Here is a 14472-nt window from a genome sequence, read left to right on the forward strand (position 1 = left end):
GCATTTTCTACTCTGCGATCGTTGCACATTCCACACAATTTCCTATAAGCGTAATACATTTTTAAATCCTGGAAAAGCTCTACCAGTGTAATCCAGGTTATAGAAGCAATGATTTCTTGGTATTAGGGTGGTACCATGAAGGTGTATATGAATACACTTGTGTATCACAAAAACATGGCGAAAAGTTTGTGCTCACTTGATATGTGGTGCTTCTGCCAGATTGTTGCCACCGAAATGGGCGAGAACATCTAATACAATGTCCTTTGTATAAGATGTTTGCGTATGCTGAACTTTGAATAGATCCCTGACCTCAACCCCAATGAACACCTTTGGGATGAACTGGAATGTCAACTGCATCCCAGTGTTTCTTACCAAACATCAATGCCTGACTTCATTTGCTCTTCTGGCTGAACACAAATCCCTACAACCACACTACATATTTAGTAGGAGTGTGGAGGTGTTATTTTAATGGCAAAATTGGACTTCATTTGGAATACGACGTTCAACATGTACATACGGGTTTTATGATGTCATGGTAGCCCAGTGGTTAAGGTGTTGAACTTAAGATCAGAATGATGTTCATTCAAGTTATCAGCCCCACCAAACAGCCACTCCTGGGCCCTTGAGCAAGGCCTTAACTGCTTCGCTGTATAAATGCCATAAATATAAATGATTATAGATTCTCATGCTTTTGGTCATTTACAGTAATTGTAAGGTATGTAATTGGAGGGTAAGACAATACACCTTTTCAGTTGGCAATGACCAGGAAAGGTAGTTTGGTAGTCCTGAGAGTGTACAATGTCATAATAATTTGCAGTAGATGTACACTTACGGAAGTATTACATTTCATTTGGGAGATTTTCAGGTCTGGATTAATATGGAGAAAAAAAAAAAAACAGTATTGTAAAAAAATTTTACATACTATTGCCCTAATCGGATTTGTAAAACAATTGCAATGTCTACCTTAATCCGGATTCTTTGAAAAATTCCGTTTTCATCTAAAAACGCTCCGTGTACACACTTCAGTTTTTTTTTTATAATTTCCACGTAAGACTTTTGGACCTGCATCATTTCCTCTTCGTTTCTTTTCGGCCATCATTTTCCACACTGCGACTTTTTAAAATGTATCCACTTTGGAGAGCGTTTAATATATATATAAAAAAAAAATTATAAAGATGTCGTCTCTGTGTGGACGAAAGACCAAAACAGGGAAAAAGGCAAGCGTTTGGTCAGGGCCAAAAGGTTCTTGTTAACCAATTTTAGTTCTGCCTTGTAGTCTCTTCATGAATTACACGTGTGATCCTGAAGAAAGAGGTACAGTAAGTGTGTAGTGGAGGTGAAGAGAGTTTCTGATAAGTGATGAACGTGAAGCTGGAAGTTAAAGTACTTGGTTATTTGTCTTGTCTGTGTTGTCTGTCTGCACTGTCTGTCTACACTGTCTGTCTGCACTGTCTGTCTGCACTGTCTGTCTGCACTGTTTTTTGTTTGCACTGTTTGCACCAGGTTGCACTCGATGCACTTTATGTTTGTGTTGTGGCTCTATGCTGTTGTTGTTTTGTTGTTTAGTGTAGCACCAGGGTTCCGGAGGAACGTTGTTTCGTTTTTACTGTGTACCACTGTGTATAGTAAAAATGACAATAAAAGCCTCTTGACTTGACTAAAGGGCGTGATGATAATTGTCATCAGTGCTTATGCTCCACAAGTGGGTTTTGAGATGGAGGAGAAAGAAAGATTCTGGATGAGTTAGATGACGTGGTAGAAGGTGTACCTAGGAAAGAAAGAGTCGTCATTGGGGCAGACTTTAAGTTGCATGTAGGTGAAGGGAACAGAGGTGATTAGGAGGTGATGGGTAGGTATGGCTTTAAGGAGAGGAATGTGGAAGGGCAGATGGTGGTAGATTTTTCTTCAAGGATGGAAATGGCAGTGGTGAGCACTTATTTTAAGAAGAAGGAGGATCATAGGGTGAAGTATAAGGGTGGAGGAAGGTGGACTATGTTCTATGTAGAAGATGCAACCTGAAGGAGTTCAGAGACTGTAAGGTGTTGGCAGGAGACAGTGTAGTTAGACAGCATCAGATGGTGGTCTGTAGGATGGCTTTGGAGGTGAAGCGTGAGGAGGGAAAGAAGAATAAGATGGTGGAAACTGAAGGAGGAAGACTAGTGTGAGATTCAGGGAAGAGGTCAGAGAGGGGCTCAGTGGTGGTATTGGAATTTAAAAATCATTGTTAGATGTTAAATATGCTCTTTAAAATCTTGAGGGAAATCTGCATATTTAAGTCTGGAAAAGGTTGGAATTTTGAAATGTGAAAATGTTTTATATGCCCCAAAAGAGTGTTTTTGTGTGTCCCCATATTCTGCACAATGTATTGTTTTAACCTGAGAGTTAAAACAATTTGTAAAAAGTACAATCCTGAAAGCAGAGCATTAATTAAGGGAGTTGGTTTATTTGGAATGGCGCCTCACTGTGTGGTGCTCTAGGACACACACTTGCTGTGTTTGGAGTGGAAGTGAGCAGGAATGTGTCGCCTCATATTTAGGAGCATCTGAGCCCTCGTTACAATATTCATTTTGATCTTAATGATGTGTTCCTGATGCTCGCGCATAGACTGAACCAGAGTAACTGCATACATGAGGAGTGATTTGAGGAGGTCCTTCAACACTGTGGTGTTTGAATACACGGTTGGATTCCGGCCTGAGAGGTTCAGAAAACCCACTATAAACATGATTATTCAGCACAATCTGCATGTCTTATATCATGTCTCTGTTCTTCTCATACTGCTGACTCAACTGTAAAAGAAAAGAAAAGCCAGAGATGGGGTCCATAATTAATTATTTATAACTTGAGGAAATATGTTAAATTAATGCAAAGAATTATTCAAAATGTGTTTTTTTTTTTTTGCTTTTATGGCATAACCAAGGTTCCTGAAACTCTCTTAGCATTGTGCTCTCAGGTTAACTACACTTACGCTTAGTTTAGATTACAAAGGAGATGATTAGTTCTTTTGCAAACGAGTTTTATTCCTTCAGAGCAAAGAACAAATCTGCACATTAGAAACATAAGCTAGTTTTTGCAACTCATGGATGTCTGTATAATACCAGATGCTCGGTATGTTTCCTGCTGATGCTCAGACACGCAGTTAGTTTCCACAAGAGGGGGAAAAAAAACTACGTATAGTTTATTGGTACATTTGGGAATATTTGTTTTGTATTTAGTTACATCTGAGCAGCTAGGATCCTTCGATAGTCAATAGTTTACGAGAATAGTTTGCCAAGCTCCTTTTGCAGGATATCAGCGAAGAAAGACACGCGTGTGTTAACAGCATGGAATATCTTCATTCAGCTGCATCATTCGGATCAAATTTTGTGCTATCCAGTGGTCCCGAACCACCAAGCCACGGACAGGCTTCGATCCATGGGTCAATTGGTATCATTTTTATTTTTTTCCCGTTTTATTTAATATCTGATTCTGAACGGTTTTATTTTGGGAAATAATTGGATTCTCTCCACCACATCTGTCTATGACTCACTCTTGATGCAGGTCATGAGGCTTCCCTCGGTCACATGTCTTACCTACATCTTACCTATATAAATTGGCTGCTCTGGCCGCTAACACATATATGTTATATATGTTAGCGCTAAATTGAAACCCTCAAGCTAGCAAAATGAACAAAAAACAACACAATAGTTTCGCGTTTATTATTCTATTTAGAAAATACCAGTTTTTATGCTGGTCGTATCATTTTATTTTGTTGTATTTATTGACCACACCTTAATGGCCGGTCTGTGAAAATATTGTCTGACATTAAACCTCTCAGTGGCACAAAAAAGGTTGGGGACTGCTTTCTTTTACAGATAATTGTAAATGTAGAAATTGGATACTTGTCAATTTAAAGCCATGATTGTATATATTAGAGGTGTAATGCCGTTTTAGTCATTTTAAAATAAAAGGAAAAAACAGGCACATTCTTTTTGTTTTTTTAGTTTGAATGATGCATTTATGTAAGGCTCATCCTAAGTTTATATGTTCTGCAGATCTTTGCTGTGCATTTTGTTCTTTCTTTCTTCAAAAATAAATACTATTCTGGTGGTCACGCTAATTCTTCTTTTTCCCTTCACCTTTTTTATTTTTTCCAGGTCGGATCATTTCTCAAATCTCCAAAGTTCCCTATATGGATCCTTGGCAGTGAGACCCATCTCTCCGTGTTTTTCACCAAGGTGAGTTGCTGGCAAACGTTCTTTTAAAAATCCTGAAAATAGAAGGCACGAACAAAACAAACTGACACGTGAGCCGACTCACATACTTACAGTTATACGTCAGCTGTTCTGTATTTTTAAAACGTACTTTATTTCTTTGTAACACTCCCTGTTTCTGAGTCTGGCAGAGAGCAGTTGTGTCTCGCTCTCTATTCTTACACAGCAGAACCTCAAAAACACAAGAATGTGCTCTCTAATAGATTTAATGCTGCAGACGTGTTTTGAAGAGAAAAGAAGGGGGAAAAAAAGATAAGGGAGGGATTATGGACCAAGTATGAGCAAGAAAGCTTTTGTACTTATAAGGCATCCAGTGTGGTGCGTTTTGGCTGCCGGCCGCTCAGCGTGCCGTAGGGTTTTAGCACATCCAATTCAGATTTTAGGAAGTGTGTGTAATGAAGAACGCTAGACAGTGCGAATGTCGTCGGTTCGTGTAACAGAATTGCTTTGGGTGCGAAGGGCCAGTTGACGGACTTGAGAACCGGTCTCTTGGATAGCGTTGACTTCCTTCTTGCGAACACGGCGTCTCACTTTATCTATTAGCACCCAATTTGTGCGGTTCGATGCATGTATGTTTGTGTGGTGATAAAAAATGAATATGTTCTTTATAAGTGTAAGTTTGTCCCTGATGAGTGAGCCGGTGGCGACTGTGGCATGGAAAAACTGCCCAAAATGGCATAAGGAAGAAACCTTGAGAGGAACCAGACTCAAGAGGGAACCCCTCCTCATCTGGGTTGCACCGAACGTAATTTATTGCAGATATACGATGTTGTGGGGTACAGTGATGGTGATGAGATGTGACTGCATAAAGGCACACTAAATGGGGAAAAAAAGGATTGAGGTCCTGGGGAAACCGTTACCACAAAGTTGGAGGATGTCTTTGGATGCATTAAATATTCTGCTCACTTGAACTAGGAGACCCAAACCTGATGTAGACATATGCTTTACCTGATTTAGAGTTGAAGATCTTGATCTCAACACAATTACTCACTCTACATCAGTAATTGTTTTTACAAACATCCTTGTGGCTACACACTCCAAAATCTAGTGGAACATCTTCCCAGAACAGTAGAGGTTATTATAAATGGAGGCAAATGCGAACCTAATACATATCTTGTGTCAAACTTTTGTCCATGATAGTGTATGACAAATGTGTATCGTCAGCCTTCATATCCTGTGTTCTGCACACATTATTGAATAGGAACTTAATAGGAAAACTAGATCCTCAAACATATGAAAAGGATTCTGGTGCTATATTTTTTTCTTGCTGTATTTTATTTAAATTTTTACTTGGTTGTGTGTCAAGAGTTTTTTTGCCATATCCGATGTCTCATTAATAAGAAACAGTTCTGGTAACCTCTCCCCCATAGTACAGTTGGTGTGTGTATGTGTATGTATGTGTTTTTTTTTTTTTTTATTCATTCTGTGCTGCCTGAATTGAATACAATTCAATGTCAATACTATTAATATACAGAGCGTTTAAGAATAGTGATTGTCACATAGAAGCTTTAAAGAAAATCGGCACATAGATTTGCATTCTCTAATGAGCGGGCCAGAGACAACAGAAGCAAGGAAACAAACCCTGAGACAAGATGCAGAAAAAACAAAGGGAGAAAAACCAGGTCTGGTGGTCATTACAGTGTGCTGTGGTAGAAAAGGAAAGTCAGAGTTAAGTTTGCTGAACAGAAGGTCAGTATGACCAGATTGTCTGTCTGTCTGTCTGTCTGTCTGTCTGTCTGTCTGTCTGTCTGTCTGTCTGTCTGTCTGTCTGTCTGTCTGTCCTGCACTATTTTTATTTCAGTTTTCTATAAGGTTTGTGCCTATTCAAAAGCAAGATTGACAGCCAACATTAATCACTGCCTTCCACTCAGAGCCTCTTACTGTCAGTGCATTAACATCATCGTGTGGGTGTGTGTGGGGAGCGACAGGTTTCCTCTTGATCAGCTGAAACGCTTTTTACATGATGGTCTGTTTAAAAGATTTAACACATTTTTTACCATATGCTTGTATTCAGGGAAATATTTTTTAGGCTGTTTCTTAGTAATTGATTTAATTAGATTTATTTATTTTTCCGTTTGATTCTTTGGCGATGTACAACCCTAAAAGATAAGCAAGCAACTTGTCCCTTGGCCAAGTCAAGGTGGATGCTATAAAAGTGTCTTTGCGTGACTGATTGAGTATTTGGTTATTATTTTTTTCTTTTTTACAGATCACCTTAGTAGACTGTCCTTGAACTGTTATTTAGCCATCTGCAGGCATTTGTTTCCATTTTGAGGCCTGTTCAATGGACATTTTCCACAGTTTAAGTGAAAGGATATTCTAACTGTTGATGGTAGACACCTTGTATAATCCCTGCACACAAATGCTGCAATTAAGTGGCAAAGGTTTCTGCAATGCCAAGCCTATATAAGTTCTGTCAGAGTTTCAGCATTAGAAATGCTAAATCTGTTTCCCTAGAGCCGTGTAACTCCATGGCCATCTGGCTTATTCTTTCCCCAGAGACACTTCCAGGGTCACTGAGCTGATCTTTGCAAGACACGGAAATGCTCTTAGTTTTACCCTTAACAGAGCCGTTAGCCCCTTGCTTTCAACCCAATATACAACCCCCCCTTTAACCCATCCAAGGCTGGTAGACTAATTAGCTAGGACTCTGAGTATGAACGATGAGTAGGAGTCGGGCACTTCTTATGGCCAGATGTGAACATAAAGGTGATCTCTTTTGACTTTTATCTTTGTTCTAAGTCGCTAATTAAAATCTATCATTTAATTTGAGCTACTTTAGTAGAAAATTATACGATTTTGACTGTAGGTTGCTGGTTGTTGGACGGGTTGTTTGTTGTATTTTCATGCACAGCAGTCTCTAGTGTGTATTGAATAGGGCACAAAACAAAAAGAGTAAAAAAAAAAAGATTGGTTCATGCTAAATGAACTGAAGTAATCATTCTTTACATCAGTGGTGAGCAGAAAAGCAATTTTAGAATGAAACCATGTCAGGTTCCACTCCAGTCAACAAAAAAACAAAAGAAATGGGACTCCAAAGTGATAATGTTGCAGATGCTGAGATTTTTCTAACACTGGGAATTTATTGGTTTTTGGAACTGGTTTGGGTTAGGCACCATATGGTCAATATAATACACTGACTTTGAACTGTTCTTTTAATGCTTCTCATAATGGTTTGGCAGATTTTTTTTTTTTTACCTCTGAATTGTGAATTCATGTGAACTCTATAATACTGAACCTGGGAGGAAATTGCTTGCTGGATACATTAAACATAAAGTAAAGGACACTTGCAAAAAGTTACAATCAGAAGCGATTGCTGCAGAAGTATGTTGTGCGGTTTCATGTATTAAGTGTGTAATCCTTATAGTTGGAGATTAAATGGGATTTTAGTAATAGTGTTGAATTAGATTTCACTCCCATTTCCTAGGATTCTGGTTAAAGCAGTAGGTCTGCGATTGCTCTTAATGTGTGTGTTGAGTGCCTCTCCAGGTTTAGAGCGTGGCCTTCTAATGGTCTTTGTTCTCTAACGCTGATGGATGCTTAGTTTCATTGCCAATGGGTGCAGGGTAGAAGGTGTGTGAGAGTGGGTGAGAGAGGTGCCTTTAATGGCCATGCAGGTTTAATGCCTTTCTCCCTGTGGACAGGAGCTCATGTTGCTGTTTTAATGCCTCTGCTTTTAGCCTCTAATAGGGTTTGTGTTCCACTCTTATCTGATTCGTGTACACAAATGTGACGGACAATACACAACCGACCCGGTGAGGTCCCATGAGGGGCACAGGGGGAGCTTCACACACACCTGCTCACAAACATTAGACACTAGAGGAATGAGCTGCTCTGGAAAAAAAAAGTGGGCATTCACAGTTTTGTGCCTTTTTTTTTTTTTTTTTTTTTTTATGTATTATTATTTTTTTTAGCCAGTATGGTAGATATAGCTGTGTATAATGAAAAGTAATGTGATCCATGTGTGTCTTCGAAGCAGAGGCCCCCTGTTTACACCAAACTCACAATCTGAACTTTGTCACATACAAATCGAAAATGACAAGGAGATAGACCAGGTTGCGCCCTCGTGTCTGTTCTGCCACCGTCAGCAGCCGTTTCTCCTCTCGGGATCTCTTTTTATGCCGTCTCCTCTCTAGAGAGTGGCCACGAAGTGGTTCACGTCCCTCATTTCCTTTCCTTCTACCTCACACGGTGTTATTATTTTCAGTGGTTTGGATTCAATCCTGCTGCTTTACTCTTTCCTAGTTTGGCTTTTCACAGGCATTTCTTTTTCCTTTTTTTTTTATTTTTTATATAGAAGGCGCAAAGAGACTGGTGCTGAAATTGTGGAATTTAGAAAGGCCCTCAGATTTTTCTTTCTTCCGAGCACGTCTCGGCAACCTCGGCTTCTCTGCAGCGTGTGAGAATGTTGTGCTTCGAATGATCTCAGCTCCCCTTTTCTGTCACCATGAATAGCATCAATCAGCACCTGCTTCGAAACCCGCAGAGAAAAGATGCCGAAAGCATGCACCCAGAGCCTAAAAGGATGGGTCAGGAAACGTAAAATTATCGCGCCCAATATTGCGTGGCATGGTTCAGGTTCCTCGTCGCACACACAGCGAGGCTCCTGGGGGCATTATGCTGGCTGACAGCTCGTTAATCTTATCTCTAGTCGTAAGTGATCAGTTACACACAAACTGGCATCCGCTTGTCTTTCATATGTGTGTTGAGTAGGGTCTTCTAGTAATAACTCAAATTTTATTGACTCAAACTGCGTGCATATAATCCATATCCATCCCCAAGGGTCTAGTAACACAGAAAAGCCCAACATTACCTCTTAAGAGCAAAGAATAGCTTGTGCAGCTTTGAGTATGTTGGGATACTTTACTGAAGGAGAAAACGGAGCTATTGTGAATTCAGAGTGTGACAAGATTAGAGGCAGAGACAATGTTAACAAGTCTAGCTGAGAAGAGGAAGTGGAATAAACAAGACAGGGCAGCTTTTGAGAGTGTCACCCGTGTCGCTTCATGTTGTATCAGGTTTTTAAATGTTCAGTTGCCCGAAGGTCAAATTTCCTACTGAAGGTGCCTTGCTAAGAGCTCTATTTAGACTGGTTACTGGTTACAAAATATCACTGAATAGCTCTAACAAAACCGTTTTCGATGTGAACACGGGAAAAGTGGTTGCTTTGGCAGCCTATGAAACGCTGACAGATGTTGCTGAATTCTGGCAAATAGTGATTAGTTTATTTTTTTATTTAATTTTTTTGTTTTTAATCCTTTGTTTTAAAAAAAATAAAATTATAAACGATGCCTCCCTATGACATTTGCCACTTGATTGATGTCCAGTCTGAGATCTCTTCTCTTCTAAGACGCAGGTCACTACGCATACGTGGTCAAACACGCTCGAGTTACCGCAAAACTCCCGCTAGTTAAATGACTTCACTTATTTATGTGACTCAGCCCTTTCCCAAATTATTCCCAGATCAAGTCGAAATACCGTTCCACCACGACTGATCATCATTTGGAAGTCTGCTTGAGGCTGCCTACCAGCAGCTACTGCCCAGACTATGCAACCCTGGCAGAGTAGTTAAGGTCATGACCGTAAATGTATTGAATTGTTTTGTGCCTTAAGGGTTCATGCATTTTAGTGTATCTTCTCAAGAAACAATACTGTAAAAATTCAAATTTAAATGTATCTAAAAGTGGTCCATGTGCAGCTTGTATAGCAGTGCAGATTTACTGTTCTCTAAAAAAAAAAAACTCTACATACAAACATTATTGTCAAAATTGCTGGCAAGAAAAGTAAGTGCACCCTAAGTAATAACAGCTGTACGTCATGTAACCGTGCAAAGCCACATGTCCAATTCATCATGGTGAGGACCATACAAATTTGTGTATCTTGTATTCAAGCAGTTAAAATTCTTTCATACTGACCACTGGATGTTCACCGTGGCATCTCATGGCAAAGAACTCGCTGAGGATTTGAGAAATAGAATTGTTGCTATCCACAAAGATGTCCAAGGCTATAAGATCGATGACACTTTGAAACGGATGTACAGTGGCCACTGTCATACAGAGGATTTGTAAAAACCCAAGGCGGGTTCCACTCAGGACAGACCTCGTAAGGGTCCATCAAAGAAGTCCTTGTGCTGTGCGTTAGGTGCAGAAGCTGCTTTTTTTTAAAATAAAATAAAAATAAAAAATAGGCATAAGTGCTAAAGCATTGCTTTAGATGTCTTCGAAGCGGAAGGTCCGCTTGTCAGTGCTTAGACCATACGCTGCCCACTGCAACAAGCCTGTTTGCATGGCCATCATCCCAGAAGAAAGCCTCATCTGAAGCTGGCTCACAAGAAAGCCTGCAAAAACTTTGCTGAAGACAACCTGACCAAAAGCATAAATTATTGGAACCGTGTCTTGTGGTCTGACGAGACTATATAAAACATTTTTTTGGCTTAGATTTTGTCCAACATGTTTGGAGACACCCTGGTGAAGAGGTACCAAGCTGTCAAGCATGGTGGTGGTAGCATCATGGTCTGGGTCTGCATAAAAACATGGATTCTAATATGTACAGTGCCAATTGAGCAAAATGCATTTAATATGCTAATGGTAACACTTCTAATATGACAGTTCATTTGAGAAGACATCACGCCAATGTGTCGATAAGCACAAACAGGAGAAGAGAAACAACTTCTACTGTCTGCAGGATTTTAACAATCTCAGTGATAAGTCGGACAGGGCAATATCCATAACTAAAGCATTGGGGATGTTTATAGCAAAAGATATGCAACCGTGCAGCGTGATTGAGTGTTAAGGATTTTGTCAGCTGATGAATGTACTCGAGCCGCGGTTTAATATTCCCTCTTGCCGACACTTTTTTTTTTTGCCAAATAAACGAAAAGCATGTCGTCATCATCAATGTCTTCTCTCTTGCTGTATCAAAATCTCACTCAGCTTTTACTCCGAGATGGTCCCAATAATGAGCTTAAAGTCAAGTTAAATTCAGTTAGTGCATGATTACATTACAAAAATGTTAATACTGTATCCTAAATTGTGGATAATAAGCTATATATCAAATGCTAAAGGAAATTTCTGGAGTGTTGAAGATTAGAAGAAAAAATAACAAAAAGTACCGTACAAAACCGAAAACCGTGACCCTAAAACCATGATATGAACTGAACTGTGGGTTTTGTGAACCGTGCCACCCCTAATATATATATATAATATATATATTATAATATAAAACGGTGCTAATTTTTATTAAAGCACGATTAATGCAGCATGCATTTCTGTTTGATTATTTCTACTAAAATATAAATAAATAAATATAAAAGAGGCAAAATTAAAACCTTCAATGCAACGAAACGCAATTCAAACATGTATTAACTTTACTCAGATATAAAAAAAAAAAAATACTCCATCGGAAAAAAATAATTCAAATTACGGTGGTAATTGAATTTTGCACTTATCGACCTTAATCTGTTCCTTAAAACCGGTTGAAATGCGAAAAGGTCGAAGAGCGAATGTACACGCGATATACAATATACACGCACTAAATTGTTATATTGACCGCTAAATAACACTTTATTGTTCACAAACTGAAGTATAATTTACAATAGATGCTCTCTCCACGAAGGCTAAGGCGAGACTGGGAAGATCCTTTCCCTCGCTCCATGTGGGTCGGGGTAAAAAAAAGGTCGATAAGTGGGCATTTGATCGTTCAGCAGGCGCAAATTTCGGTCAAAAAACTGTTCGCTAAGTGAAAAGGTCGATGTCCGAGCCGGTTGATAAGCGGGATACCACTGTACTAAATGACAGCTAAAAGTCTGTCTAAATCTAAAGTCCGACTAAATGCAGGCTACTACAATAAGATCATATCTTTGTTACTGCCTGTCATCTCTTTTCTTTGCGTCAGAAAACTCGACCATATGCTTCTCATTTGCAGAGTCAAAACAATTTCAGACACTATATGGTCAAGAATAGACAGAAATCTATACCTCTGGGTTATGTCACATTGATGTGGAGGTACGTGTGCAGATGACAGAAATAGGTCTGATGTAGATTCTGTCAAAAACACTGCCTCGCTTGAGTAATGTTTTATTTTACCTTTTAAGGCTAAATGCTTCCACCAAGATGCTGTTGGTTTTTTTTTTTTTTTTTTTTGTTTTTTTTCTCCCCCTCATTTGGAGCTCCTGGAGTTACTCGGTCATTCTGTCAGACGCCTTGGCAAGCTTTTTCTCTCTTTATTTCCCGAGAGCTTTACATTCAAAGATCGTATTACAGAACGTAACCGATATTATTCTTTATCATTTTTTGCATTCTGTTGACTAGGAGGCCAAAGTCCTGAGTGAAGAACATTTTATTTATATTTCTATATGTAATATATGTATATTAAACATACAAACTATATTTCCAAAAGTATTGGGAAATGTAAGCATCGGCCATTAAAGCTGGGGGGACTTAATTGTATACATGACATCTTTAGATGCGCATTTGAATTTGGAAACCCAAACCTGTCCCAGCATAATGATGCCCCTGTGCACAAAATGAGCTCTTTGAAGATCTGGTTTACATGCTTTGGAGAGGAAGATCTTGAGTGGCCTGCTATAGAGCTCTGATCTCATCACTACTGAACACCTTTGGGATGAATGTGAACGCTGACTGCACCCCAGGTCTCCTCACCTAAATCAGCATCTGCCTTTTTGTGGCTGATGAACACAAATATCCGTAAGCACACTCCACAATCTAGTGGAACATCTTCCCAGAAGAGTGGAGGGAATTATAAGAACAAATGTGGAATGCAAAGTTCAAAAATCACATACTATACTTATGACCAGGTGACCCAATACTTTTGGAAATATAGTGTATATATAAAGGCTACGGCTACCGATTAATTTAATCGTGTATTAGGAAGTATTGTAAAGAGCAATACTAAATCTACAAGAGAAAATATGATCTCTTAACATAAGTTTTTGGTTTACTTTTTTAGAAAAATTCTGAAATTGCATAAAATAATGTATCTGTGACAACTAAACCAATTTATTGCATTTAATTGCAATGTTACATCAACATGCAAATACAAATAAACATAAATATATAAATAAAAAAATCATTGAAATATTCCAAACAAAAACTTTCAAATTACTAAAACAAAAAAAAAAAAAAAAGGTAAACACACTGTATGGTGTTTTCTACCTTTTTTTGTTTGAAATGTTTCCAAACTTTGAAACGATTCGAACAAAAGAAGACGACGAAGATTCCAGCCCTAGACCCTAGTGGTTTATCCCTATTGAGCCCTAGTATGGCTGCACAAATACCATCAGTTGATGCTGTTGATAGTAATGCAATACTAACAATATTGCATTTTTAGAAACTAATTACTATGTGCATGGTTTTCTGCATTGATGCTTGACTGTAGCAGAATTCAGTCTCGCTTTCAGTGGACATACATTGCCAGATGTGCAGCTTTATACCAACGCAAATGTCTTTCCAATGTGCGATCAACTGAAATTGCCACATCATGTTTAACAATCCACCAAATGCAGGCTTGGATGGAAGCACCTCCAGGAGGAAAGCGGAGAAGCCAAATGAAACCCGTACAGGCTGTGAAGTCGGCAGCTGTGAGGCAGCAGTGATACCTACTGCACCAGTGTCTCTGCTCTTCAAGGAACATGCAGAGGAACTTTAAGAGCAATCTGATCACCATTTGCTTTTGTGACCAGGACATGTCTCTCAACATGTTCTGGTTATATGTAATCCTTAGTAGTAGCAGCGTTCAGCGTCCTGATTAAGCATCAAGAATATGGACTTTGAGGGACATGTGAAAGATCTAACCACCAGAGTCTCAAGGAACCCCTGAACCATTAACACTGTTCCTTGTTGCTTTCTGGTTTCTTGTGAGTTTATTTAGAAATGTCTTGCATTACAGGATCTTCTTTATCCGTTTCCTGAAATAGATACCAGCTTTGACTTTCACATTCAACAGCTAAGGAAAGTAGTCATGAAGGTCCTCGAAGGACTGTCAAACAGTGTCTTATAAACCCCAATCTGATGTGCAGTGCAGAATCCATTACATTTGCATTACTGCCATTTGGCAAACTCCCTTATTCTCCCTGATGAGCAGTTGTGGGGTAAGGGCCTTGCTCAAGGGCCCAGCTGGGAGGGTGGTGCTGAAATTTGAACTCTTCACCTTCTGATCCAGAGTCCAACTTCTTAACCACTGAGCTGCCACCATTAACTCCTTC

At 39.2% G+C, this 14472-nt stretch overlaps 1 protein-coding gene across 1 annotated transcript in view; it reads left to right on the plus strand.

Moving 5' to 3' along the window:
* mindy3 (MINDY lysine 48 deubiquitinase 3) overlaps nt 1-14472 on the plus strand; it is a 55176-nt gene that overhangs the window by 11794 nt on the left and 28910 nt on the right. The window contains exon 10 of the mRNA XM_083529355.1: nt 4134-4214. Coding sequence (XP_083385481.1) covers nt 4134-4214 — 81 coding nt within the window. The remainder of the gene's footprint in view (nt 1-4133; nt 4215-14472) is intronic.

The sequence above is a fragment of the Silurus aristotelis genome (assembly GCF_946808225.1).
Source record: "Silurus aristotelis genome assembly, chromosome: 25".
NCBI classification, from domain to species: domain Eukaryota; kingdom Metazoa; phylum Chordata; class Actinopteri; order Siluriformes; family Siluridae; genus Silurus; species Silurus aristotelis.